The 27174-nt window shown below is 40.5% G+C and overlaps 1 protein-coding gene across 7 annotated transcripts in view; it reads left to right on the top strand.

Annotated features, from left to right (window-relative positions):
• The window catches only part of phkb (phosphorylase kinase regulatory subunit beta), a 196762-nt gene extending 169823 nt beyond the window's left edge, over positions 1-26939 (top strand). For 6 of the 7 annotated variants that reach the window (XM_008113900.3, XM_008113904.3, XM_062962008.1 and 3 more), the window contains 5 exons: positions 7248-7382; positions 13472-13601; positions 16510-16617; positions 17437-17577; positions 26135-26939. In XM_008113900.3, coding sequence (XP_008112107.1) covers positions 7248-7382; positions 13472-13601; positions 16510-16617; positions 17437-17577; positions 26135-26272 — 652 coding nt within the window. In that variant the 3' untranslated portion in view covers positions 26273-26939. The remainder of the gene's footprint in view (positions 1-7247; positions 7383-13471; positions 13602-16509; positions 16618-17436; positions 17578-26134) is intronic. The other variant, XM_062962009.1, reaches the window with a different exon arrangement.
• Positions 26940-27174: the final 235 nt, after the last annotated feature.

The raw sequence follows: 27174 nt of genomic DNA, 5'->3' as shown, positions 1-27174 counted from the left end.
AGTGAATATTTCTTCCATTCCTAGTATGGTCAGTGATAGCCTAGGAATCCCTTGTATACTGCTTTGATTTCCATGATAGAAGAAAGTCAGACTAGAAGAATACAAAAGAAAGAAATAAGACAAAAACCTTCACTGACTCCCTTTATATTGAAATCATCCCTTTAGCATTTTTTATATCTGAAAACCACTCACTTTGATCCAAGGTTAATTCCATACACTCAATGTCCTTGTTCTTCCGTTATCATTCACTCCGGTGAGCAAAATTAACCTTCTCCCAGAAATAGTGTTCTGGCTTAATAATGATTTGGTTTGGTGCCTCATTATTGATTTGTGTGCCAGCTTTCAGGTTGAAATAGATCCAGATCCTGACAGTCCCATTACTATACGGAATTGCAATCAAATGTATTCCAGCCAAGTCCTGTCAGTCAGTTCTTTTTGCAGACAGTGCTTCTTCAGGCTTGGAAGAGCTGTGTATATGCCATCTGTCACCTTACCTTTTGTAGGGCGGCTAGAACATCTCATGGAACCCATTAGAGATGGAGAATATATTATTTATCCATTTTGTGTATCATTCCACCTGGCTTTTCAAGCAACATGATCCTGTACTGATGCATTTGCGCAATGCCGCTATTCCTGGGGAAAGACCAGAATTGTAATGCAGCCTGGGAGTTGTTTCCTCACTATGTCCTTCTTCTTTGTAATCTCCATTGAACGCTGGTTCAGCAAGTCTGCATTTTGGCCTTTGACATGAACAGGGCTGAGGACTTTCTCCAGGGAAAAAGTTCCTTGATCATTTCATTTCACTGACTGGAATGCAATTGTTTAAGAATGATCCAGAAATACACTGTGCATTTCATGTTCCTGCATTGTATGTATCGTATCATTTAACTTTAAATTCCCCCCTTTCTGTTATTTAAAATAAGAATTTGGTCAAACCCTGCTATTACCTCACCAGAGGAAGGTTTGAGACAGAGAGAAGGAAAACAACACAAAAGAGAACAATGCACAAGAACAACTTTTTATACTCCTTATGTGATAGTAACCATAGTAATATCACTATGTAACAAAATTTGAAAAAATTATGTTCCTGGCTGGAAAGTGTTAACAACAACAACAACAACAACAACTTTATTTTTCTATTCCGTCTCCATCTCCCCCAGGGACTCGAGGTGGCTAACACAGGGCCAAGCACAAAAAGCAAAGTAAAATACATGTAAAAACAACATCTTCATCCAAATAAAACACATTAAAACCAAATGATACAATACAGTAACAATACAAGAATGGTAAAAACTAATTTTAAAACATGGAATGATTTCCTGTTTAATTGTACGGTCTTTACTTTGAAATTAGTTGTTCTATTCCAGAAACGTCGTTTTCCTGGCTGCCACAAACTAGGTTGAATTGGTTGAAACTATGAGATATTCAGCAAAAAACTATAGCAAAATGTGCGGCACGATGTCCCTGCCTCAAAAACAAAGTGTTTGCAAAACAAAAATTGTGTTACATAGTGTAATCCCTCCCCTCAGTTTCAGACTGGGCATTCCAATTAGTTTACTGTTAATTTAGTGCGGGGACAGGCAAAAGATTGGAATAAACTGGGAAACAAGCTCAAGGTTGTAAGTAGGCAAGTTTTTCTTACTCTCAGTTGTTTCACTACAACAGCAACTAAATGGTTTCCCCCTTCCAAGAAACAAAGCTAGCTTATGGGGCAAAGAATCAGCAGTGGATTTGCAAGTTATTCAGTCTATAAATTCTAAGTGTATATCTGGTTCTAACAGAAAATAGGTTCTACAAGCCTTACATTTGCTTTGCATAATATTAAAGAACACTGTTGTTCTGCTGTGTTGGAATTGACACTAAATGCACTTTAGCTCTCTTAATTCAGCTCCTGTGTATATTGCACTGCATTGTCTACTGATGAATGATTTATCAATAAAGTATTAATGGCTCTTGGAAGAGTATTCCTCCTGTTAAGAGAGACTTGAAAGCATGAGCAATGCAGCATAGAAGAAGAAGGACCATGATCCAGAACAAGCATTCTTAAACAACTTCTGTCTAGTGCTTCCTTCTGTCTGAATTTCCTTTTTACCTCAATGCTGGCCAGTCAGTTGTTAGTGCAAAGAAATAAGATTGGTTCTGTAAGAACTCCAGTAAGTAGAGTATATAACACAGTGGTTCTCAACCTGTGGGCCCCCAGGTGTTTTGGCCTACAACTCCCAGAAATCCCAGCCAGTTTACTAGCTGTTAGGATTTCTGGGAGTTGAAGGCCAAAACATCTGGGGACCCACAGGTTGAGAACCACTGATATAACGTCTTCAGTATAAACATTGCATGATAATAATGAAGAAAAAATGAAATGATGGGAGACATATCTACCTGAGCAATTTGGGGAAAGGCAAAAGAAGTCTTCTCCCATTCTGATCCATATTACTTTTTACTCCAAATTAATTTCAGAACTATGCAGATATAAAACACTGTTGATTTGAAATATTACATACTTGAGGCACATTTTGGTGGATGCCAAAGTGGCATTTTGCCATTTAGCTACAGAGGAAAATGTGAGGATGCCAATGCTTTTTGCAAAGGGTATTTCAGAGATGTGTGTTGAGGCCAATTAAACAGTAAACAAAAACCTCTAATTTAAATGACTATTTACTAAAGTAGAGGTCAGGAGGAGTAGTCCAGATAAGCTCCACTGAGCAGGCAAGTTCACTTTAATCTAAATGGTGGTGTCTTGTAATGGCTAGATGCCAGCTTTTGCAAGCATTCTGAATAGTCCATTAAGCAGTCCAGGTAAACAGTGCATTTTGTCTTCCTTTTGGAGAATTGTACCAAAGATGTCTGACCAGCCAGGTTTCACATTATCAGACTTTTCAGCCATATACTTCCAAAGCTATGAATTGTGGCTTGAGACATAAAATAATTTTTAGGGACATTCTTTTTTATTTTTAAGAGAAGAAGTTTAATGCTATTGATAAAGTGGCACATCTTTAAGATTAGTTAATTACAAAATCTTTTAACATAATTTATTCTACAACCCAGTCCTTAGCATATTGGCCATAAGATTAAACGTAAGACCTGTATAGTTCTCCCGAGGTTGAATGTCCCATAGGTCCTAGTCAACATAATGGCTATTGAACATCTGGAGAACTGCACATTCCCCAACCTTACAATGGATATTTAAGACTGTTATGAATATAATAGCTGGATCATCAGGGACTTCTCAGGACATTCTTGTGACTTTGCATCAAATTAAAAGAAGCGAATGCCATCTTCTGAAGCATCTCAATATGCAACTTTTAGCAGAAAGATATAATCATGCCATGAAACGTATTCTCAGCTATCCATATTATAGTCTTGTGAGAAATATTACCAAAGAAAAAGAATAGGGATCTGTTTCGTTGTTGTTGTTTAAAATCTATGGCATGTGTTATAACTACTGACAGCGAGAAAGAGATAATGTAATCACGTACATTGTATCTGTCTCAATATTTCTTTCATACTCTATTGATTGATCACATTCATTTGCTAACATATACTGCAGCAAGAAAAAAATGTTTCAAATTGTTTTTCTTTTTTTTTTATTTAATCTTTATTGAAGTTTAACAGGTACAGTAATTAAAACAATTGTGGTAGGTATCGAAGGGGATCGGGGAGGGGGGGGAATGGGTGAATAGGGGTAGAAAGGGAGAGCGAGAAGGGTGGGGGATCTAGAGGGTGGGGGTGGGAGGGATAACAGGAAGAGGTACTGGGGGTAAGGAGAGGAGGGGGGCTGGGATAATGGTCTTCCTTTATCTTCCATATCGGGTATTAAAGTCATCTATTTAACGTTTTCCTTTCTGTCATTATTGTGAAATATAATTTCTAAGCTTCTCCCAGTTTGTATGCTTGATTCCCTGTCCTCTGGACTCTTTCAACAAAAAAGTTAGTTTGTCCATTTCCTGTATTTCCATCAAATTCTGAAGCCAAATTTCCTTCGATGGAAGTTCAGCCATTTTCCAATTTCTTGCGAAGACTATTCTTGCAGCTGTGGAGCTATACATAAATAAAATGTCGTCGTTTTTATCAAGTTGTAATTCTGTGTCTGTTATTCCCAAAAGGTAATATTCTGGTTTAAGTGGAAATTTTTTCTTTAAAATACTTTGTGTCTCTTCATGGATCATCTTCCAATATCTTTTGGTTTTCTCGCAAGACCACCAGACATGGAAGAATGAGCCTTCTTGTGTTTTACATTTCCAGCAGGTACTATTATAGGATTTGTACATCTGTCCGAGTTTTTTGGGAGACATGTACCATCGGTGGAAGATTTTGAGCCAATTCTCTTTTAATTCCGTAGCATAGGTATATTTCAGTTTTTTATTCCATATCCGTTCCCAATCATCTAACATGATTGGGTGTCCGATGTTCCTAGCCCAGTTAATCATACAGCTTTTAATTGCTGTCGTTTCTGTTGACCATTCTAGTAATGTATCATAGATTTTAGAGATGACCTTCTTTTCAGTTAACATGATTCTGTCCCACACGGAGTTGAAGCCATTGAAGCCTATTCGGGCATCCTTAGTGTATTGTTCCTTAATGACGGCGTATTGAAACCAGGACATATTTTTGAATTTTTCTTTTAGCCTTTCTTGTGGTTTCAAGTCATAAGTCCCATTGCTTTTCACCAGTAAATCTTTATACCGTGGCCAGACGGGCCATTGCAATATGTGACTTTGAGATGATTCAAGAGAAGAGATCCATAAGGGGGTTTTATTATAGAACCTCTTTTTGTACTTTTCCCACACTTTTATTAGAGCAGCTCTAATAAAGTGGTTGCCAAAATTCTTTTCAACCTTTCTTTTGTCGTAACCCACGTACGCGTGCCACCCTCGTCGGAGGTCAAAGCCTTCTAAGGTCAGTATATTGTTATCCTCTAGGGCTATCCAATCTCTCACCCAATTTAAGACACAGGCCTCGTAGTAGAGTTTTATATTTGGTAGTCCGAAACCCCCTCTTTTTGTTGCATCAGTCATGGTACTATATTTTATTCTCGGCCTTTTGCCTTTCCACACAAACTTTGTGATATCTTTGTTCCATTCCTGAAATATTTTTTGTGTTCTTAAAATGGGTAAATTTTGAAATAGATACATTAATTTCGGGAGCACATTCATTTTAATGACCGCTATTCTTCCTAGGAGGGAGATGTTTAAACTTTGCCAATTCTGTAAATCGGTTTTTATTTCCTTCCATTTACTTTGATAGTTGTTTTTTAATAACTGGGCATTTTTTGCAGTGATCCAAATTCCAAGGTATTTAACTTTCGCGACCGTCTTAAATCCTGTGGCCTCCTCCAATTTCCCTTGATTTCCCCGTACTATATTTTTGGTCAGAATTTTTGTTTTTTCCTTATTTATGAAAAAACCCGCTACTTTGCCAAAATTTTCCATATTATTAATCCATTTTGTTATGTGTCTGCGGGGGTCTTCAATAAAACAAACAATGTCATCAGCAAAGGCGCGGATTTTGTATTCTTGGTTTCTAATTTTAGTGCCTTTTAATTGGTCATCCTTCCGTATATTTCTGATCAAGATTTCCAGAGCAAATATAAAAATGAGGGGGGAAAGGGGGCACCCCTGTCTTGTTCCTTTTTCAATTTGGATAGATTCTGAATGCTGTCCATTAATTAACAATTTTGCTTCTTGGTTAGTATAAATCGCCTCAATTGCGTTTATAAAATAGTAGCCCATATCCAATTCTCTTAGCAGCAATTTAAAGAATTCCCAATTTAAATTATCGAAGGCTTTTTCAGCGTCAATTGTTATTAAGGCCAGTTCTTTTTGATGGAATGTTTCATAATATTCTATGATATCCAGTACGCACCTGACATTATCTTTCATGTGTCTATTTGGCAAGAAGCCTTTTTGTTCAATCCCTATCCAATTATTCAGAAATACTTTGAATCTATTTGCAAGGATTGTTGAAAAGATTTTATAGTCTGTATTCAGTAGTGATATCGGCCTAAAATTCCTTACATTTGCAGTATTTGTATCACTTTTTGGAATCACTATAATATCCGCTTGCCTCCAAGAATTCGGGATTATCTTATCTTTAAGTGCCATATTCATTATTTCATTGTTTTTCTTAAAGGGCTTTAGGTAAGTTTTGGATTAATTCCAACAATATGTCAAATACAGATACATGTGTTATCAGATCACATGTAAATATATCTATGCAATCATCCACCACTGACTAGATATTACATTTCTTGAATATTCTGATGTTTGTTGCCCTCAAAATTGAATTGATTAGTCAGAGGGCCATTTCTATCATTCAGTTCTGAAAATATATAATAAACAGATGTTATCCATACGACTATTCTACTTAGAAAATTGAAGCCATTGATGCTTTATATTTTGGGGTATGGCTTTGTATGATGGGTGTTGAAAATAATTAATTTCCAGCAGCATGTACTGTTACATAGATATTTATTATTTATTTATTTACAGTATTTATATTCCGCCCTTCTCACCCCGAAGGGGACTCAGGGCGGATCACATTATACACGCATAGGGCAAACATTCAATGCCCATAAACACATCAGAGACCGAGACAGACAGACGCAGAGGCAATTTAACCTTCTCCTGAGGGGATGTTCGATTCTGGCCACAGGGGGGAGCAGCTGCTTCATCATCCACTCTGACAGCACTTCCTCATTCCAGGTCGTAAATTAGTTAAACTTGCCTCCCCACTTTATAAGTGGTACCTTATTTCCTACTTGATAGATGCAACTATCTTTCGGGTTGCTATGTCAGCAATGAGCAGGGGCTATTTTTAATTTTTAATTGATGGGTGCTCACCCCGCCACGGGCTGGCCTCGAACTCATGACCTCATGGTCAGAGTGATTTATTGCAGCTGCTCAACAGCCTGCGCCACAGCTATACAGATATAGTTTTTGTGTAATGCAGTTATTTGTGTTAGTTGCTGTTTTCTGCTGAATCCATTTTTGCAAGTGTTCTTACAACATCTTCCTCATCCAAAGTACTGGGAACCACAAGAGTGTAGGAAGCTGCCTTGTATCCTTCACATCTCCTTCCTGTGGCCTCCAGCAAACTTTAGCGGATGAACTTATACTTAGATGTGTTTGTTTTGCAGGGTTAAAAGTGCTGCAGGCCTTGATAGAGGAGATTTCAGCTACCAATATTGATTGCTTCTCCGTGGTTCTTCAAAATAAAGACTTGATTTGATGGCTGTTTGTATTTTCCAGATGGATTGTGCACGCCATGAAGTACGAACTGCAGATCCGTGCAGGGGAGATGCCCCCCATGGATTTATATCAGCTGTCTCCCAGTGAGGTGAAGCAGCTTCTCTTGGATATTCTCCAGCCGCAGCAGCAAGGAAGGTAACAGCTTTCTCTCCGTAAACCTCCCACAGTGGCATCCCTCGCGGATTGATGGCGTATTCTTTGTTACCGTAGGATTTTGTTTTCTTTCTCCTTTTCAAACTCGTTTTTTATTTCATGTTATTTTGAGGCAGCAAAAACAAAGACAGACAGAGATGAGTATATCTGGTCTCCATCCACGGGGCTTTGCTCTATCATCAGAATTTGATACCTTGGTTGGCAGTAGCTGCAGGCATCTGCTGTGCAGGATTTCCCTTACCTAGTTTGACACTGGGAAGAAAGACAGCATAACCCAGGGAGTAGTTACTTAAGGAGTTTGCTTCAGTTAGAGCATGGCTTATCTGCTGATCGCTGACCTCTTTCTTCTGGCCTGTTATTAAATCCCCTTTCCTGTCAGCATGCTCAAGCTGCGGCTGCATTGCCTGGAGTGTGTTGCTTTAAGATTATATACTCTGTTAATATTAGCTGGCTGTGCGAGTGGATATGTGGGCACCGCAAACAACCGCAGCGGAAGCCGAGGACAATACTGCCTTGCTGTGACTCAACCACTGCTAAGGGCCAGCAATCTGACTGTAATATGGAATTTTACACCATTAGTGTAACATTTAGGGGTGAAGGGAAGTGACTTTCATAGAGTGGGGTTCTTCTGTGCTGAATTTCAGCATCAACAGCTATATATACATCATAGCAAGTGATTGATGGTGTTGGATTAGTAGAGCTGCAAATCCAAACAGAAAAGCTGTGCTTTTTTGACGTGAGGTTCCTAAGGTTGCAAAGGTGAGCTGGACATTGGAGCACAGATTTTAAAATGAAAAGGAATTTAGCTTTTGATCAGGCAAAAGATCAGATTCCTAGTGTTAACAACAGAATTAGGAAGTCTCTAGACCCCATAAGGCTCTCAAGTCTGGACTATGTCCTTCCTTGTATAAAATCTGAGAAAATCAAGATTTCAGGGGACATCCGCTTATATACATCATCTAAACTAGAGTTTTTCAAATTGTGCTCCTCCAGGTGTTTTGGATTTCAGCTCCCAGAAATCTCAGCCATCTTACCAGCTGTTAGGAATTGTGGGAGCTGAAGTCCAAAACATCTGGAGGAGCACAGTTTGAGAAACTCTGCTCTAAACAAAGAAAGGGGGATAGGTTGTTGTTTTTTAAAGTCCAGAAGAATCTGAGCAAGGGCCGGGCTGTGGCACAGCTGGTTAGTAGCCAACTGCAATAAATCACTACTGACTGAGAGGTCATGAGGTCGAAGCCAGCCCGGGTCGAATTGAGCTCCCAACCATTAATAGCTTAGCTTGTTGTTGACCTAAACAACTCAAAAAACAGTTGCATCCATTGAGTAGAAAAATTTAGGTTCCACTTTATACGGGGAGGCTATTAATTTATGACACCATAAAACATTCCAGTAGCGTGCAGAGGAATGAGGAAGTACTCCATCAAGGACTCGGTGTCACAAGTGACTGATGAAGCAGCAGCTCTCCCTGTGGCCAGAATTGAGCATACCCACATGAAGCCGGAAGCTGGAAAATGTTAAATTGCCTCTGTGTCTGTATGTTGTATGTCTAATGGTATTGAATGTTTGCCATTTATATGTATATTGTGATCCGCCCTGAGTCCTCTTCGGGGTAAGAAGGGCAGAATATAAATACTGTAAATAAATACATAAATAAATATTGTTGGGTTCACCAAGAGACATCAGAGTGAAATATATCCCCTAGACCCTTCCAAGTTGTCCATCTTTGATTTACATCAAACCTATGCAATCTCAAGGCTTGGTATTCTAGCCTATTGCCTATACTAGCCTATTGATATACATCCCTGCATACACAAATGTGTATCCAGTGTCAGCAGAAGGGAGAAAACGTTTATCTTTCTCATCAGAACAAACCTGGAATGCAGGTCTGGAGAGGGAATGCGTGTTGATAGAAATTCGCACTTGTGTGCTCTTTCTTCTTTTCAGTGACAGTTCTTCTCCTGGGCTGCATCCCAAGAATGGTTATCAATGTCTCTGTGTGTGGTTGGGAATGAAAGTGGGCTAAAGTATTGACATTTTGAAAAGTTAGAAAATAACCTTTCTAGCCATGCAACTTGTGCATTCATGTCACTATTAGGGACAGTGATCTGAAATGCTCACAAAGGAGAAGTTGGATAATACTTACTATCAAATCTCAGCTGAGATTTTTCAAACGTTGGTGAACTTTTCAACAGTTTACCTAGGTCCTGCTCTTGTTTTTCCTTGTGACAATATCGTATTTTGCAAGTCTGGCTTTGGTGTTTGTTTGTACAAAGTCAGTTCTTAAAATAACGATGAACATTTGGTGCGGCAACTTTCCTGCCAAACGGTTTATATGTCCGTATGTGTATACACTTCCAGTAGCAACACCTGTCTCTGTCAAGAGAGAGAGTGTAATTTTCTCTTTGCTGGCAGCTCTGCTAATTTTGATGAAAGTGTGTTATCTTTTGAGCTGAGAAAGATGAGAAACCTGGTGAAATGTCTCATTTACTATTTCCTAGCCACCTTCTTCTGGGGAAGAGGAAGTTCTTCAGCTAAGCCATTTTTTTAATCTCCAATTTTATCTCTTTATGAAATCGAATTCCTGTATGGCATCAGCAACATTACTTTTATTTTATTTATTTTTATTTTTGAGCTCTCTATCTCGAAAAATCTTCAAAGAGAAGTGCTTCTCTGGGGAGATACCCTTGCCTGGAGGAAACAAAAAGCACTTTACGTGAATGAAAAATACAACAAGTTTATTTCCTTTTCCCAACTAAAGTGCAGCGACAGGCAGATTTTCCAAAGAAGCCTATTCTTTCTTTCCTAGAATGCAGGTTTCTTCATGTAATACAACCTTAAGTGGGATGGCCCATTCTTCAGGTTTGAAACTGAACGAGCCATGTATTACTCCATAATGAATGTTATTATACGAGAGCTCTTCAGCCTCCCTACTATTTTCAAAGCATTATATAAAAACTCCCTGATGTGACATTTATGACATCTCTCCCTTCCTAAACCCAGCAGGGTATATAATTGCCTCTTGTCTTATTAACAGTTTCCCAACTGTTTACTAGGATATCAGTATGAAGATGGTATTCAGATGAAATTCCAAATCATTGTTTGGTATTAAGCAGTGAAGGGCCTCTTGTGAAATCTTGGCTATGTCTTTTCCTCACCTTTCTTTAGTTCCCTTTGTTTAGGTTTCTCCAATAGTGGAGATACTTCCATTTGTATTAGTTTTGGGTGATGCATAAAAAACACCTAGAGACTAGGCTTAGTTGATTTATTATTCCATTTTCCTGTATAGAGCTTCCTTGCTAGACTCTTCCTTTTTCTGCAGTAGAGCTATAGAGACTACAGGCCTGGTTTTGTTTGGAAATCCTAGGCCTAGCAATCCAAAACAGGCATCCTTAGCACTAAACACTGCTTTCAGCAGCATTATTATATCACCAGTCCCAGAGACAACAGAAGCCTTTGACCAGCTTAGGCTTCACAGCCCTTGGGCTCCAGCTTGTGAGCCATTGCTTTACAACAGAGACAGAGGACTTTCAAAGACCCCAGAGAGGTGACTTCAATCAGCAAAATCTCCTTTTGTAGTGTATTGTTTTAAGCTATCTTTCAATAGCCCCAGGTGGAGTTAAGCCTTTATTCATCTTGTTTACAGTAAACTCATTTTGGTTATCTTTTCACCTTGCCTAACATGCCTCTGTATGTTAAGGGTCTTGAACATGCCTAGACTATCCCTAGTTTGATATACTTCTACCTTTCCAAAGATCATTCCTCTTTTCTTCTAGTATGATAGGAAAGTCACGTTCGAAGACCATTGATTCTGTTTTAGATTACCTTAGATATCTGAGCCTTGATATCTTCAGTTAAAACTTACTTGAGTAGATTTGTCCTTATTTTTTGCTTTGATTTACTCTAATCCCTTCTACTGCTGTTTAACATATTTCTTTATCTTCTCTTCCTTCTGGTATATTTTAAAATACTTTTCTCTTTACTTTGGGGGGGTCCCTCTTCTCATTTTTATACTTCTTGCCCCAGGAAGGCATCACTCTGACACACTTTTTTGTTTGGGAAAGGAATATATTGTTGAAAATTTACTACACAAATCCTGAAAAACAGGGTCTCTAAACTAAAAGTTGCACAGTTAAAAAAATTGCTCCAGGTTGCAGTCGAGGCATATTCCAACCAGCTTCTATTCTGCCTTCAGGAAATCTTCCTTTTTTCAGGTCCCTGTACACTTCACTGCAGACTTGGAAACTAGTGATAACAATAACTTGACTGGCTGATACGTGCATGATAGGTCTAGGTCTCCTATCAAGCTACTCAGTTCTAGATCCTTCCAATTGGAGACTGAGGAGGTGCAAAAGGCCTTTGTGCGAGGCCACAAAGATAATTCAAAGAATCACAATCTTGAGTACTGTTGTTTTCTTACCAAGCCTTTGCAAAGTGATTTTCAGCAGGAGATGAGCATGTTATTATGCTGTACTGTTTTTAAAGAGTTCTAATTCTGTTGTCACTACTGCATTTTCATCTCAGTTTTGTAAGTTTCTAGCTAGACATGCTTTTATTCTAATTGTCTGCCTTTTTGGCAGCTGTCTTGAATCCCGGTCTGATAGAATGGTAGGATATAAATAAAGGGATTGATGGATGGATGAAATGAGGAGACTTGGTCAGTCCTACTGGGATGTGCTTTGAATTGAACCTGAGACCTATGAGATGCAAAGCTTATGCTCTGCTGTCAGACAATAGTCCCTTATTCTGTGATGTATACTTGACCCCTGTCTCTGTTTGTCTATCTGTCATCTATCTATATTCCAAGTCAATTCTGGGTGTATTTTTACTGTCATTTAGTCTGTGTAAGATGTTTCGTGTTTTTTTGTCTTTTTATGATGAAATGCTTAGGGATATTTATTTGAATGTTTGCCATTTTGTTTCTGGAAACCACTCAGAGTCCACTTGGGGAGAAAGGGTGGGTTAGAAATAAAGATGATTTATTATTATTATTATTATTATTATTATTACAGTAGAGTCTCACTTATCCAACATAAGAGGGCCGGCACAATGTTGGATAAGCGAAAATGTTGGATAATAAGGAGGGATTAAGGAATAGCCTATTAAATGTTAAATTATGTTATGATTTTACAAATTAAGCACCAAAACACCATGTTTTACAACAAGTCGACAGAAGATGTAGTTCAGTACATGGTAACGTTATGTAGTAATTACTGTATTTACAGATTTAGCACCAAACCATCTCAATGTATTGAAAACATTGACTACAGAAACATTGGCTACTAACAAATTGACTACAAATAAAGATAAAATTGCATAAAATGACCTTACAGTAACAACATTGTTGAAAGTTAAATCTGTAAAAATATTCAGTCCTTGCTGCCTAGAGAAATAGCTGTGGATCCAGTCGGGAGGCAGACTGCATTGGATAATCCAGAATGTTGGATAAGTGAATGCTAGATAAGTGAGATTCTACTGTATTTGCTAAAAAAGAACTTGTAACAGCAATGTTCTAAATTAAATGCAGTATTCCAAGAGAAATGTAGTTAAGGGAAGCATGCAACAATTGAGGTGAATCACAGAAAAAAAGGCACTTCTTAAATTTTTCAAACGCAACAAGATTGTGGAAATATTTGAAAGGTTAGGATGTTTTTCGGCATGAAGGCTTTTGCTTCCTCTGTGAGATTAAGCTTTGGTCGTGACCCAAAGCAATTGCTTTGCTTCATTTCCTTTGTCTTTCCTTATAAGGAGATTTAACTTTTGGAAAACCTTTTTCAACCCAGCTATAAAGCACATATTTAACTTAACACCTCCTACTGTTAAGACTGTGCCTTTTGATTTATTTAAGAGGTGAATTTTGTTCTTTTTGAAAATGAAGGAGAATTTTATAAAAAAAAACATTTTACAAGAACCTTGAGGTAGCATATTGTGTTTTGTCTCATTGATGGACTCACATTTTTTTCTCTTATTTCTTACCGAACTTAATTAATCCACAGAAACAAGTATTGTTTTGATCTGGAAGCAGATTGCTTTTGTGGGCTAATAGTCATCTTGTTTGCATTTTTGATTCGCAGATGCTGGTTGAATAGGCGTCAGATTGATGGCTCCCTGAACCGAACACCAAGTGGATTTTATGACCGAGTGTGGCAAATCTTGGAGAGGACCCCCAATGGTTTAATAGTAGCTGGGAATTTTTTGCCTCAGGTAACTTAACATGCAAAATACTCATGCCACCTTCATTTTTTAAAGCAAAGCATGCATGCCCACCCACAAGATATTCTATAGCAGAAAAATTCCCATATTGGAAAGGAATAGGATGAAACCAAGGAGAGGGATCTGCCTTTATCCGCATTCCAGTGGTAGGAGGGCTATATCTTACATATATTAGCTTAAATATCTTACTTCCAGCTATTAAGCCTTAGTCAAGACATTTCAGAGTGAATCAGGGCCTATAACAGATTTTTAGAACAGTATATTATTATCTTTGAGGTCTTTTCTAGCTTTATGATTCTTTGATGCTTGTTTATTTATTTATTTATTTATTTACAACATTTATATCCCGCCCTTCTCACCCGAAGGGACTCAGGGCGGCGTACAAATTGGCAACAATTCAATGCCTGCACATAATTAAAACAGCAATGAAAATCCGATAAAACAATTAAAACAATAGAAAAATATAAAACATATGATTAAAATTGTTGATCAAGGGAAGTCAGGGTGCCTCTCTATTCTGCTTTGCCTAGACCTCTTTACCTAGAATACCTGGAATACTGTGTTTAATAATGTACAATGTAATTTACAGTAATAAATAATAATTAATATATTGTGTATGCACATAATATTGATAATAATATTACAATGTAATGCAATATAATACTAATACTAATACAATATAATAATATTAAGGGCCCCTGGTGGTGGCACCGTGTGTTAAAGCGCTGAGCTTTAAATCCCAGGAGGGGAGTGAGCGCCCGCTGTTGCTCCAGCTTCTGCCAACCTAGCAGTTCGAAAACATGCAAATGTGAGTAGATCAATAGGTACCGCTCTGGCGGGAAGGTAACAGCGCTCCATGCAGTCATGCCGGCCACATGACCTTGGAGGTATCTACGGACAACGCCGGCTCTTTGGCTTAGAAATGGAGATGAGCACCAACCCCCAAAGTCAGTCACGACTGGACTTAACGTCAGGGGAAAACCTTTACCTTTACCTATAATAGTATTAATTATATATTATTTATTACATGTCATATTACTGGTAATATTGCAGTATAGTGATGTGGTGCAATATGCTGGTATATAGTGCTAGTGTTGTGCTGTGCTAGTGATATACTACACTGTATGTAAATATTATTTGTAAACCGCTCTGAGTCCCCTTCAGGGTCAGAAGGGCGGGATATAAACGTAGTAAATAAATAAATAATTCTGGGCACCACAGTTTAACAGCGATATTATCAAGCTGAAAGGTGTCCAGAGGAGGGCAACCAAAATTATTAAAGGTCTGGAGACCACGAATCCCTCTGAGATGCGGCTTAAAGAGTTGGATATGTTTAGCCTGCAGAAGAGAAGGTTGAAAGGAAACATGATAGCCATGTATAAATATGTGAAAGGATGTCATAAGGAAGAGGGAGCTGGTTTATTTTCTGCTATCCTGTAGACTAGGATTCAATTGAGCCATGTGTTCAAATGACAGGAAAGGAGATTCTACCTGAACATTAGGAAGAACTTCTTGACTATAAGAGCTGTTCAGCAGTGGAACTCTCTCTTCTTTGGAGTCCAGTGAGGGCGCATTCCTTTAGGCTTTTAAACAGAATGGCTATCTGTTGGGGGGCTTTTGTTGTGCTTTTCCTACATGACAGGGATTTGGACTAGATGGCCCATGTGGTCTCTTCCAACTCTGATTCTGTGTACTTCCCCAAAGAGAAAGTCAAGTGTAACCTAATGGTCATAAAGCTGATCTGGCTCAGTTTATAGTCTTTTCAGTCCTCCAGGAAGAAGCACCATCTAGACCTGAAATTATGTGATAATAGAGTTTAAAGGGTCTCCAAATACAAGGCACCATCCCTCATTGTGATGAATGGTGGAACAAAAGTGTGTGTCCTTCATGATGCCACAAACCCCTGACAGTTGCCCGCTTCTGTTATATTGGATTGGATATCCGGACATGTCTTTCCATAAACAGAATGTCTCTTTTTGTTTTATGGGAGAAGCTGTAATCCAGGGCTGGCCTTTGAAACACCAATAATATTTAGCCTCAGTTCCCCATCTGTAAAGAATAGGAATGATACAGATTCAGTTCACAATCTTTACCTCATTTTAACAAATTCAGCAAAGTAAAGGTAATAGTGCTCCATGCAGTCATGCCGGCCACATGACCTTGGAGGTGTCTACAGACAATGCCAGCTCTTCGGCTTAGAACTGGAGATGAACACCAACCCCCAGAGTCAGACACGACTGGACTTAATGTCAGGGGAAACCTTTACCTATATAGAGGTACAGTAGAGTCTCACTTATCCAACATAAACGGGCCAGCAGAAGGTTGGATAAGTGAATATGTTGGATAATAAGGAGGAATTAAGGAAAAGCCTATTAAACATCAAAGTAGGTTATGATTTTACAAATTAAAGCACCAAAACATCATGTTTAACAACGCAGTAATGCTACGTAGTAATTGTTGTATTTACGAATTTAGTACCAAAACATCACAATGTATTGAAAACATTGACTACAAAAACATTGACTACTAAAAGGCAGACTGCGTTGGATAATCCAGACCATTGGATAAGTGAATGTTGGATAAGTGAGACTGTACTGTATATACCAGTTTAAATAATAATGATTGATTTGGTTACTCCTTTCCTGCCCCTTTAATATCTGTATTATTGTTCATATGTAAGCATTACAGCAATTCCTTATTCTGAAGAGAACATTAGTTTACCCTAACAAATGACCCTCACATAATAGCTTCAAATTACATCCTTCCTTAAAACAAACAGGATCTGTGTTTATTTTCTTACCAAACAAGAGATCTGACATGACTCTACTACTCTATAGAGATTCTCTCCTCTGTTGCAGCTCATTTTAAGCCTTTGTTTTTCTCTTCCTCTTTTTTTCAGCAACCAACCTTGTCCGACATGACGATGTATGAAATGAATTTTTCCCTCCTGGTTGAGGACATGTTAAAGAATATCGATCAGCCTGAATACAGGCAAATAATTGTAGAGGTGTGTATTGCATTAAAAAATGTATAAAGCAAATAATTCCTCTTACCTTTAAGAAGAAAATAGATTTGTGTGATGGAGAATACGGTGATAGCTGAGCAGGATGCTGTTTGAAAGAAAAGCCCATTGGACTAACCCAGACTGTCTGGAAAATACCTTACAGCATTGTATTGGGTTATATGGCAGTGTAGACTCATGCAGTGTGTGAATAGAACTAATGTAAGATTATTATTTTGCCTTAAATTGCTAATATGAGTTTTATGTTCTTCTTTGTGGCCTCCGTCACTTGCTTATCTATCTCTCACACCCTCACATAAGGAGCTCCCGGTGGTGCAAAGGGTTAAACCCATGTGCCAGCAGGACTGCTGACCAACAGGTCAGCGGTTCGAATCCAGGGAGAGCGGGATGAGCTCCCTTTGTCAGGTCCAGCTTCCCATGCAGGGACATGAGAGAAGCCTCCCACGGGATGATAAAACATCAAACATCCGGGCGTTCCCCAGGCAGCGTCCTTGCAGATGCTAATTCTTTCACACCAGAAGCGACTTGCAGTTTCTCAAGTTGCTCCTGACACGAAATAAAAACCCTCACATAGACATTTTAATGTTTATTGCAAAGCCATGAATATACAAAGTTTTATCCACCAGAAATAGTGCCTCTTAAAAAGTTTAATGTCAGCCAGATCCAAATCTGTAAAAACTTTCACTGGTGTTCATGTTTTTTTTCACTTTGTGGCTTTATTGCATTCCTTTAAAGTGGATTTTAAATGGTTCTCAAAAAATAAGATGATGTGCCTGAATCTTCTTGCTTTCTCTTATGATTTAGCTCTTGATGGTTGTCTCTCTCATTCTGGAAAGAAACCCTGAATTAGAGTTTCAGGATAAAGTGGATCTGGATAAGCTGATGAAAGAAGCCTTCCATGATTTCCAGAAGGACCAGAGCCTACTCAAGGGCACTGAGAAACAGGTCAGTAGAGTTAATGATTTTTGCTCCTATTTTCTTCCTGGGCTCTAGTAATCCTCAATATAAGCATTACTTTGATAAGGAGGCAAATGTGGCAGCTTCTTCAAGCCTCTTGCCATGTATTTTATTTATATGCTGCTTTTCTCTTGGCATCAGTTTGAAGACGGTTTACTAAAAAGCCACAGCAAGATAAGTTAACAACATGATAATAAAAAAAATTTGTATCAGGGGAGAGGCTGAGTGCCCACAAAAAGTGCAACAAGCCTCCTGACTGCTGCTTTTCCTCCCTCCTCCTCCTGAGCGGAGTCATTCCATGTCACACTTGGAAGCGGGGGCACCTTGGTGTCTTCATTTTTAGGCTGGTTCCTGGGGTTATTTGGGGTGCTGATACAGAAAATTGCATTGAATAGACCACATCAGCTCTATATTATTAAATATGGTTTTCTGTCAGGCTCACTTCAAAGGACCAGTCTGAACGCAGATCAAAGATAGCTGCTCTCAAATCCAATCTTTATTGAAGAATACATGACTTTGGAAAAGTCGAGAATGACCTAATGTTTACATACAATCATTTTTATCACCTCTGATGCAACGTAACACCACACGCAAATATCATCATCAAACCCCACCCCTTGTATCACATTTCTACTATTCCCACACACTATACCAATTATAATTGTTTATACTTTCAACCCCGAGTTCCCAGGCTCATTCTATCTTCTTCTGCCAGGTGCTTCCAGGATTATTTATGTTATGACTCCAAGTCCAGGGCTTGGAAATTCAGCCCTGGGACTTGGTTCCATGACATGGCGCCCTCTTTTTCTTCGTCCTCCTCTTCGGCTCTTCTTTCATCACAATCCTGAAATAAATCAAACAATAACTCTATGTGTCCATTTTGTCCAAAGTACCCATATACTTTTTCAGTAAGCTGCGATGGAATACTGGGTGTATTTTCCCTAAACTTTTTGGCAATGCCAACTGGAAAGTCACTTCGTTGATAACCCCCTGTATTCTGAATGGTCCAATATATTTGGGGCCCAATTTTCTCGAAGGCAGCCCCAATTTGATGTTTTGGGTACTTAACCACACTAAATCTCCTTTCTCCAATTTATCGCCTTCCACCCTTTTTCTGTCTGCGAATGTTTTATACTTTTTGTGTGCTTCCTTTAAGGATGCAGTCACTTGACTCCAGCATTCTAGCATTTGAGTTTTCCATTTCCCTGCCCCTGTTTCTTCATTCTCTGTCCATTTTGGCAACTGGGGCAGAGGCTGTATTTCATACCCGTAAACTACTTCAAAGGGAGTTTTATTTGTTGCTGAATGTATAGTCGAATTAAAAGCTAGTTCTGCGAAAGCCAGCCACTTAGACCAGTCATTTTGTCTCATGTTAGAGTACATTCGAAGGAACTGCCCAAGTGTCTGTTGAGTACGTTCTACTGCCCCGTTTGTCATGGGGTGAAAAGCAGAACTTAGACTCCTTTCTGCTCCTAGCATTTCCAAGAATTTTTCCCAAAATTTTGCTGTGAATTGAACCCCTCTGTCACTGACCACTCTACTGGGACATCCATGAAGTTTGTAAATATGGTTTATGTATAATTCAGCTAGTTTTTCTGCCGATGGTAATTTTGTCAGTGCTATAAAGTGGGCCTGTTTAGAAAACAGGTCTAATACTGTCCAAATATAACGATGTCCTTTGCTAACCGGCAGTTCCCCCACAAAGTCCATAGCTACACATTCCCAAGGCCTGGTAGGTTCCGCTACTGTTTGTAATAATCCCATTGGCTTCCCTCCTCTCGATTTATTTCTGGCACAATCATCACATTGAACAACATGATTCTTTATGTCCTTCCTCATTCCTGGCCACCAACAATGTTTTGCTATTGCCTTTGTTGTTTTTGTAATTCCTGTATGACCAGCGCTCTGGTTATTGTGAAAACGATGCAAAATCTTAATCCTTAATATTGCTGGGATATACAGTTTCTTGTTCACAAACCAAAATCCCCCCTTCTGCTCCCCCTTTTCTGCGTTGGATGCGATCCACTGATCTCCTTCGTATGACTGTTTCAGTTCTTTTCCCCAACTACTTTCCCCGTCGAATTCAATAATAGCAGTGTTCTCTCTTTGGGTTTGCGCTCTTGTCCTGACAGCTAAGCCCCATTGTTTATCAGAGAATATTGTTCCCTCTTTTGCTGTGGTTATGCCTTCGTGTTGAGGCATGCGTGAAAGAGCATCTGCCAAGACATTCTGTTTCCCTTGGAAAAACTTTAATTGGAAATCGAACCTGCTGAAGTATTGTGCCCATCTAATTTGTTTGGGGGACAATTTTCGAGGAGATTTTAAATACTGGAGGTTCTTATGGTCAGACCAAATTTCAAATGGGATTCCGCTCCCTTCGAGGAAGTGTCGCCAGCATTCTAAGGCTTTTAATATGGCTAATGCCTCTTTTTCCCATATGGGCCAACATTTTTCAGTTTCACTGAACTTCCGGGACAAATATCCACAAGGTTTTAAGTTCCCATTTTGATCCTTTTGCAATAGTACTGCCCCGTATGCACAGTCTGAAGCATCGCAATGGATTATGAAAGGGCTCCGGATATCGGGGTGTTTTAGGACGGGTTCTTCTGTGAAGCATCCTTTTAGGGTTTCAAATGCCTTTTGGCATTCTGGCGTCCAACTCAGTTTGGCGCCAGGAGCTTTCACTTTTGCTGTCTCCCCTTTCCCTTTTGTTTTTAAAAGTTCAGTAAGGGGTGCGGTTATTTGCGCAAAGCCTTTTATGAACGATCTATAAAAATTTGCAAACCCCAGAAATGATTGCAATTGCCTCCTTGTTTGGGGTACTCCCCATTCTTTTACGTCTGATACTTTAGACGGGTCCATAGCTAACCCTTCTGGAGATATCCGATACCCCAGAAAGTCAATTTGAGTTTTATTAAATTCACATTTGGACAGTTTTGCATACAGCTTTGCTTCCCTTAGTCTCTGCAAAACTTCCCGGACCAATTCCACGTGCTTTTCTTTATCTTCGCTCACGATCAAGATATCATCAAGGAATATGAATACCCCTCGGTACAACAATGGGTGCAGTATTTCATTTATAAGCTGCATAAAGCAACTGCCGCCATTTTTTAACCCAAATGGCAAAATTTTATATTCAAAATGGCCGAATGCGCAGGAAAATGCAGTTTTCCAAGTATCCTCAGGTTTGATTCTTAATTTATGATATGCTTCAATTAAATCAAGTTTAGTAAATATGCTCCCTTTCTTCAATACGGTAATTAAATCCTTTACTAAGGGCATAGGGTATTTATTGTCCTTAGTAATTGCATTTAAATTTCGATAGTCAATGCACAATCTTAGGGAGTTGTCTTTCTTTCTCCTAAATAACACTGGGGCTCCGAGAGGAGAATTGGATGGCTTAATGAAGCCTCGCGCCAGGTTCTTATCAATATATTTCCTCAATTCCTCCTTCTCCTGAACAGACATGGGATACACTTTTGGTTTTGGTAAGTTTGCTCCTGGGGTTATTTCAATTTCTACTTCTATATTCCTCTTGGGAGGTAATTTACTTGCCTCTTTCTGATTGAAAACATCCACAAAGTCTCTGTATTCAGGTGGCAATAGCTGTGGGTCTATTTCACCTGCTTCATCTCCCTCGTCCTCCTCTCCTGCTATTTTGCTTATCTCCCATTGCGTCTGTTGTTCTTTAAATGCTAGGCTCTTTCCTCTCCAATCTACTTCGGGATTTGCCTGTTCGAGCCATGGGATCCCTAGTATTACGTGGTATGTGGCAATAGGGGCTATCACAAAGGATATTCTTCCTTCCCATTTGCCTATTTTACATGGGACCCCCCGTATTTCCTTTGTAGATACTTCCCCAGCAGCAACTGATCCATCTAGCTGCGAAAATGCAATTGGGGAGTCAAGCAACGTCTGCTGGCATTTCAGCGCTCCTGCTAGTTCCGGAGTTATAATGTTCCTAGAACAACCGCAATCCACGAATGCCCTGCAGGTGGCCCGATTCTCTAGCCCCGATAGGCAGATTGGCACTACTAGCATGCGTTTGTCTCGACTCACCAGCCTTTCCGAAGATTCTGGGGCTCGCACCTCCTCCTCCGCTCGCCTCCCGGTTGCTGGCTTGGGCTTTGAGGGTTTTGGCGGCTCCCCCTTCCGGGCCCAACATTCTGCTGCTCGATGGCCCGTCTTCCCACATACAAAGCATCCCGGCTTGGGTTTGTTGTCATCTCCTTTGAAGGGGATCCCCGGCCTCCCTCCGGGCCTTTCCTGCTTCCTCGTTTCTCCTCGACCTCTCGCCACCGGTCTTTGCTGGCCGCCGCCGCCCCTGAAACGCTTTACTTGGGCCAGGGTGGATTCGACGCGCCCCGCTAGTTGTATCCAGCCCTGGAGTGTTTCTGGGTCGTCTCTGTGCGCTGCCCAACTAAAAACCTCGGGGCGTAGTCCCTCTTTAAATATCTCCACTTTGGTCACTTCAGACCACTCTGGTACCCTTTCCGCGAGATGGAGGAATTCCTCTGCGTACTCGGGCACCGTTTTGTCCCTCTGCTTTATTCCTTTAAGCTGGTCTCGAGCCCTCAATTGCTCTAGCCGGTCTCTGAACCGGTTTTCCAGTGCGGCGAGGAAGCGGGGCACTGACCTCAGGCATGGGTCGCGTCTGGCATGTAGTTGCACATACCAGCTGGCCTCTCTTTAGTGTGTTGCCGATGGCCCGAACCATGCTTGCTTCAGAGGGGAATGTGTGTGCATTGTCTTCCATATATCCTCTGATGCTAATGAGGAAAAAGTTCAGTTCAGATGATTCCCCTCCGTATTCCAGTTTGAGATCTTCCCTCCTTTGCATCCATTCTGCGGCCCGTTGATGCTGTCTGGGAGGCATGGGGAAGGGTTGCATCGGGTTTCCTTGGACGGCCCCTTTGAACACGCCGCGCCCCACTCCGGCGGTCGTTCTGCGCGGCTCCCGAAATTCTGCCGCTGCTGTCGGCCCTTCCACCCATCCGAATGCGGGCCTCGCTGTAGCCCCCGCACCTCGCCTTCCCTCGTCGTACGGCACATCCTCCTCCTCTTCCTGGATCTCCGGCTCCTCTCCGCCTTCGTCCGCTAATCCACTGGACCCGATCCCTGGCCCCAGTGGTCTTTCCACCCCGACGCCCATTCGGGGGGTTGGAAGTTCTGTTGGAGTTGGCGGCCTCAGAGTTCCCAGAGCTTGCTGGCGCTCCACTTCGCGCGCCATTCTGTCTCGGAACTCCAGTTCCTGCCAGTATTCCTCATCCCCCTCGCCCCTCGCCTCCACGGGGCTCTGCGTTGAGGCGCGCTGGCCCCTCTGGCTCCAATCTCCTTCTTTACTTGGCTCTCTCTCGGCGCCATATCGGGTGGGCTCCTTTTGGAGATTCTCTTCCAATAGTGGCACCAACCTCCCCACGGTTTCCGACAGCCTGGATAAATTAGTTTCCAGGATGGATAACCGCAGGGCCACGGTCTCCGGCATGCTTCCTCCAGATCCCCAACTGGTTTCTGCAGCCGCAGAGACGCCTCTTCCTCCTCTGGGAATCCTCTGGGTCACGCCGTTCGGCCTGGGGTACCCCGTAGAGGAAGCTATGGCTTGCAGCGTCTCTTCCCCCAACGGCCGGGCCCTTGGCAAAGGCCTCCCTGCTCCATTTGGGCTTTGATCTCCTTCTTCATTCATTATCACTTCACTGCGAATCCGCAGGAGGGTGAGAACGGGATTCTCGACTTAATTGTCAGGCTCACTTCAAAGGACCAGTCTGAACGCAGATCAAAGATAGCTGCTCTCAAATCCAATCTTTATTGAAGAATACATGACTTTGGAAAAGTCGAGAATGACCTAATGTTTACATACAATCATTTTTATCACCTCTGATGCAACGTAACACCACACGCAAATATCATCATCAAACCCCACCCCTTGTATCACATTTCTACTATTCCCACACACTATACCAATTATAATTGTTTATACTTTCAACCCCGAGTTCCCAGGCTCATTCTATCTTCTTCTGCCAGGTGCTTCCAGGATTATTTATGTTATGACTCCAAGTCCAGGGCTTGGAAATTCAGCCCTGGGACTTGGTTCCATGACAGTTTTCTGTGGGCGAGCAAATGGTGTCTACTGGATAGCATATGTTCTGTATCAGAAACTAGAGCTGATGTGGTCTATCCAGTGCAATTTTCTGACTCAGCACTCAAAATAACCAAATCAAATCTAAAGTTGACCAAAAACTGATTTGTAACTCTTTTGGTACTAATATTAGAAAGTGGTCCCTGGTCAAGTAGTCCCTGATTAAAAAAGAAGAAGAAGGTTGGGATCCAATGTTCTAGAAGAACAGCTTAGGCTGGGTGTATATCGCTGACTATGTGATGATTGACAAAAAGACAGGGCCTTCACAGAGATTCTCAGGAATGTAGAAATGTTTGAAATTCACAGGAATGCACAGCTGTGAAAATCATGATCTATAAATTGTTACCTCTTTAAGAGGTGCTTCGAGACACTCCAAGTTTGGGTCTAAATCCAAGTTTCAGGAGCTAGGACTTATTGCAGATAGATCAGAACCACTGAATCCATCCCATCACTGACTCAAAGTACAATAAAAGCCAGAGAATTTCTGTCTTTTACCCCAAAACTGGCCTAATAATAATAATAATAATAATAATAATAATAATAATAATAATATATTTATATTCCACTCTTATCTCCCTGAGGGGACTCAGAGCAGATTATAGGTACATATATGGCAAACATTCAATGCCATTTTTACATTTGATAAATGCAGACAATACAGAGGCAAGGCTTCCCTTTTTTTTAATCTCCGGCATTTTTTTCATATCCGGTTGTGCTCGACTCAGCCATGGGGCAGTGCTGTTGTTCCATTCTTCCATGCCGAGGAGCTATGTTGTCCATGAATGCCTTCCGCTGGCATGTTTTTCCGGGACGCCTTTTATCCCTGTGCCAAAGCAGTACTTATTAATCTATTCACATTGCTGTTTTCAAACTGCTAGGTAGGCAGAAGCTGGGCTGACAGCAGAAGCTCACCTGGCCCACGGTTTGAACTGTCAACCTTCCAGTCGGCAAGATCTTCTTTAGCTGACAGTTTAACCTCGTGTGCTAACCGTGACCCTTCCTTTCCATCTACTCAGTTGGCCCTTCTCTCACCATCACTCTCCATTGTTTATCTACTCTGACCTTCCCAACCTTCCTCTGCTTCAGAGCTCTCCTCCATTCCTACAACAACTCTGCCATTTTGCCTCTTTCCGTGAAAGAACGGCTGTTCCATCAAGGCCGACAGAACAATATCTGTAGCAAACAAACATGTACTGATCTGAGACAACTGCAGTTTATGAAGAGTTCATAAGCTCCATACATTCAACAGCAATGAAGCTATGACTCATTGAAAGACTACGGAATGATTTGCTGCTGCATTGCCTTAGCACAAAGGTGGTGTTTAAAGCCCAATAAAAGTGTCTGACTCATCTTGCTTTGAACAGTATTTTTTAATGAACTCAGATCAGATCCTTAACTAAATGTAAAGGTCCATGTTTAGGTACAAGGGGCAATTTCTTCCCCCTTTTGCTTCCTCATCCTTACTTCTTCCTTCTAGTTTGGTGGGAATCCAAAATGTTTATCATGCGAAGCGACAGGGAACGCCGAGTGTGTGCAGCGTCCCTCTCTTCCCCGCACCATCTTCCATCTGTGACTCTCCTCAATCTTTCATTCGGCCTCATTGTACGAGGGTTGAATGAAAAGTAATGCCTCTGTCTGCATAAATCCTCAACAGATGGCAGTACTGGTATGCGGCAGGTACTGGCTTGTTCAGTAGACTCTCCTCTACAGTTCCATTTGACAGAAAGTCTTAGCATTGAACGGTTGTGTTGTTAAAGTTCGAAGTATTGAACCCTGTGCAGGCAGTCGGTCAATGCGACTTAAGCAACGTGCAGTCATTGAATTCTTGACAGCAAAAGGTGTCACCCCAAAAGATATTCATCAGAGAATGAAAGCCGTTTATGGTGATCGTGTTTATGTTGGGTGAGTAAGTTTAAAGATGTTGAGGTGGGAACATCTGACTTGCGTGACAAACAAAGAGTTGGACGTCCTGTGACAGCTACCACCGAGTTTCACAAGCAAAAGGTTGACAGATTGATTCAGGACGATCACTCAGAGAGAAATTTCAAGCATAATCGGCATTCCACAAGAATGTGTGGGTCACATTATTACTTTGCTTGGCTATTGGAAGATCTGTGCAGGAGGTACTGTGAGATGCCGGTTGCGGAAACAGAGTGTCGACTTCTTCCATGATGGCTTCAGAAAACTTTTTCATTGTTGGCAGAAATGTATCCAGTTGTCTCGTGATTATGTGGAAAAGTGAATAGTAGTAGTTAAAGAGCACATTCTAAGGATTATTTCTGTGTTTGATTTATTAAAATATTCCCATCCAAACCCAATTAACGAAGGTGGAAGCATTACTTTTCATTCAACCCTCATAATCTATGAACATTGCGACTGAGATCCAAATTCTTGTTTTGTTTTACACAGGATGACATGACTTCCTTTTACAACACTCCTCCGCTGGGAAAAAGGGGAACCTGCAGCTATTTAACAAAAGTGGTGATGAATTTATTGCTGGAAGGTGAAGTCAAGCCCACCGCAGATGACCCTTGTTCTATCAGTTAAAGGAAGTAGAGCCAAATTGCTTTGGTTAAAGTGTTTGTTGGGTTTTGGAATTGCTTAGCTTGTTATTCAATGAACTTATTTGCTCTCTGTTTAATTTCTCATAGGAAATTGCAGGAGACCATTTACGCTATGGTTGCAGTGGCATGCTCACATGCTTAGGATAGCAGACCACATATCTGATTCTGGGGCAGCTAAACAGCATATTTAATCCAGAAATGTTTTTCCTCCATATCTCTCTAATAGCAACCTGTGCTTTCCCACCCAAGCCCTGCAGTCACACACAGACTGAGCAAATGCATGAAATACAATATATATATAGTTCATATGATTGAGAATCCAAATAGTTCTGGAAAATTAATAGGGTTTGTATTTATAATTTAATCATTGGCAGGGAATGATTGGAGTGATATATTTATATATGTAATTGTGAATTAAATGTGTATTGTAACATCTATCAACTCTACGCCTTTCATTTCGCATTGTGACTCATTATTGAAAGGCATCATCATGAATACTGAATGGGACTCGGGCTTGAATGTAAAAAGAATTAATGAGCCCCATGTTTGAAGTCGAGGTATTTGTTAACTTTGAGAAGATAACTGTCGCTTTGGGTTTGAGTGCTCCGTTGAAGCTTAAGGGAAAAATAAAAACTGCTACACTAAATCTACACTGCGGAATGTGTCTGTAATTGGTTTTCTGTTTATTAATATTAATTCTTTACACATACTAATTTTTCCATTGTTAAAATTAGAGATAAATTATTTGTGTTGCTGTGAACCAGATGCAAAAAAGGTGTTTTTCTCCCTCCTCGGTTTCCTTTTTCTTAATTTTGAATACTATGTTTAAATGCATTTCCTGGGCATAACCTATAGCTTTAATTATTTTCTATGCGGTGATCTGTA

Source organism: Anolis carolinensis, unplaced genomic scaffold (assembly GCF_035594765.1).
Source record: "Anolis carolinensis isolate JA03-04 unplaced genomic scaffold, rAnoCar3.1.pri scaffold_9, whole genome shotgun sequence".
Lineage (NCBI taxonomy): Eukaryota > Metazoa > Chordata > Lepidosauria > Squamata > Dactyloidae > Anolis > Anolis carolinensis.
The sequence above is the reverse complement of the archived record's forward strand: the minus strand, read 5'-3'. Positions and strand labels throughout refer to the sequence as shown.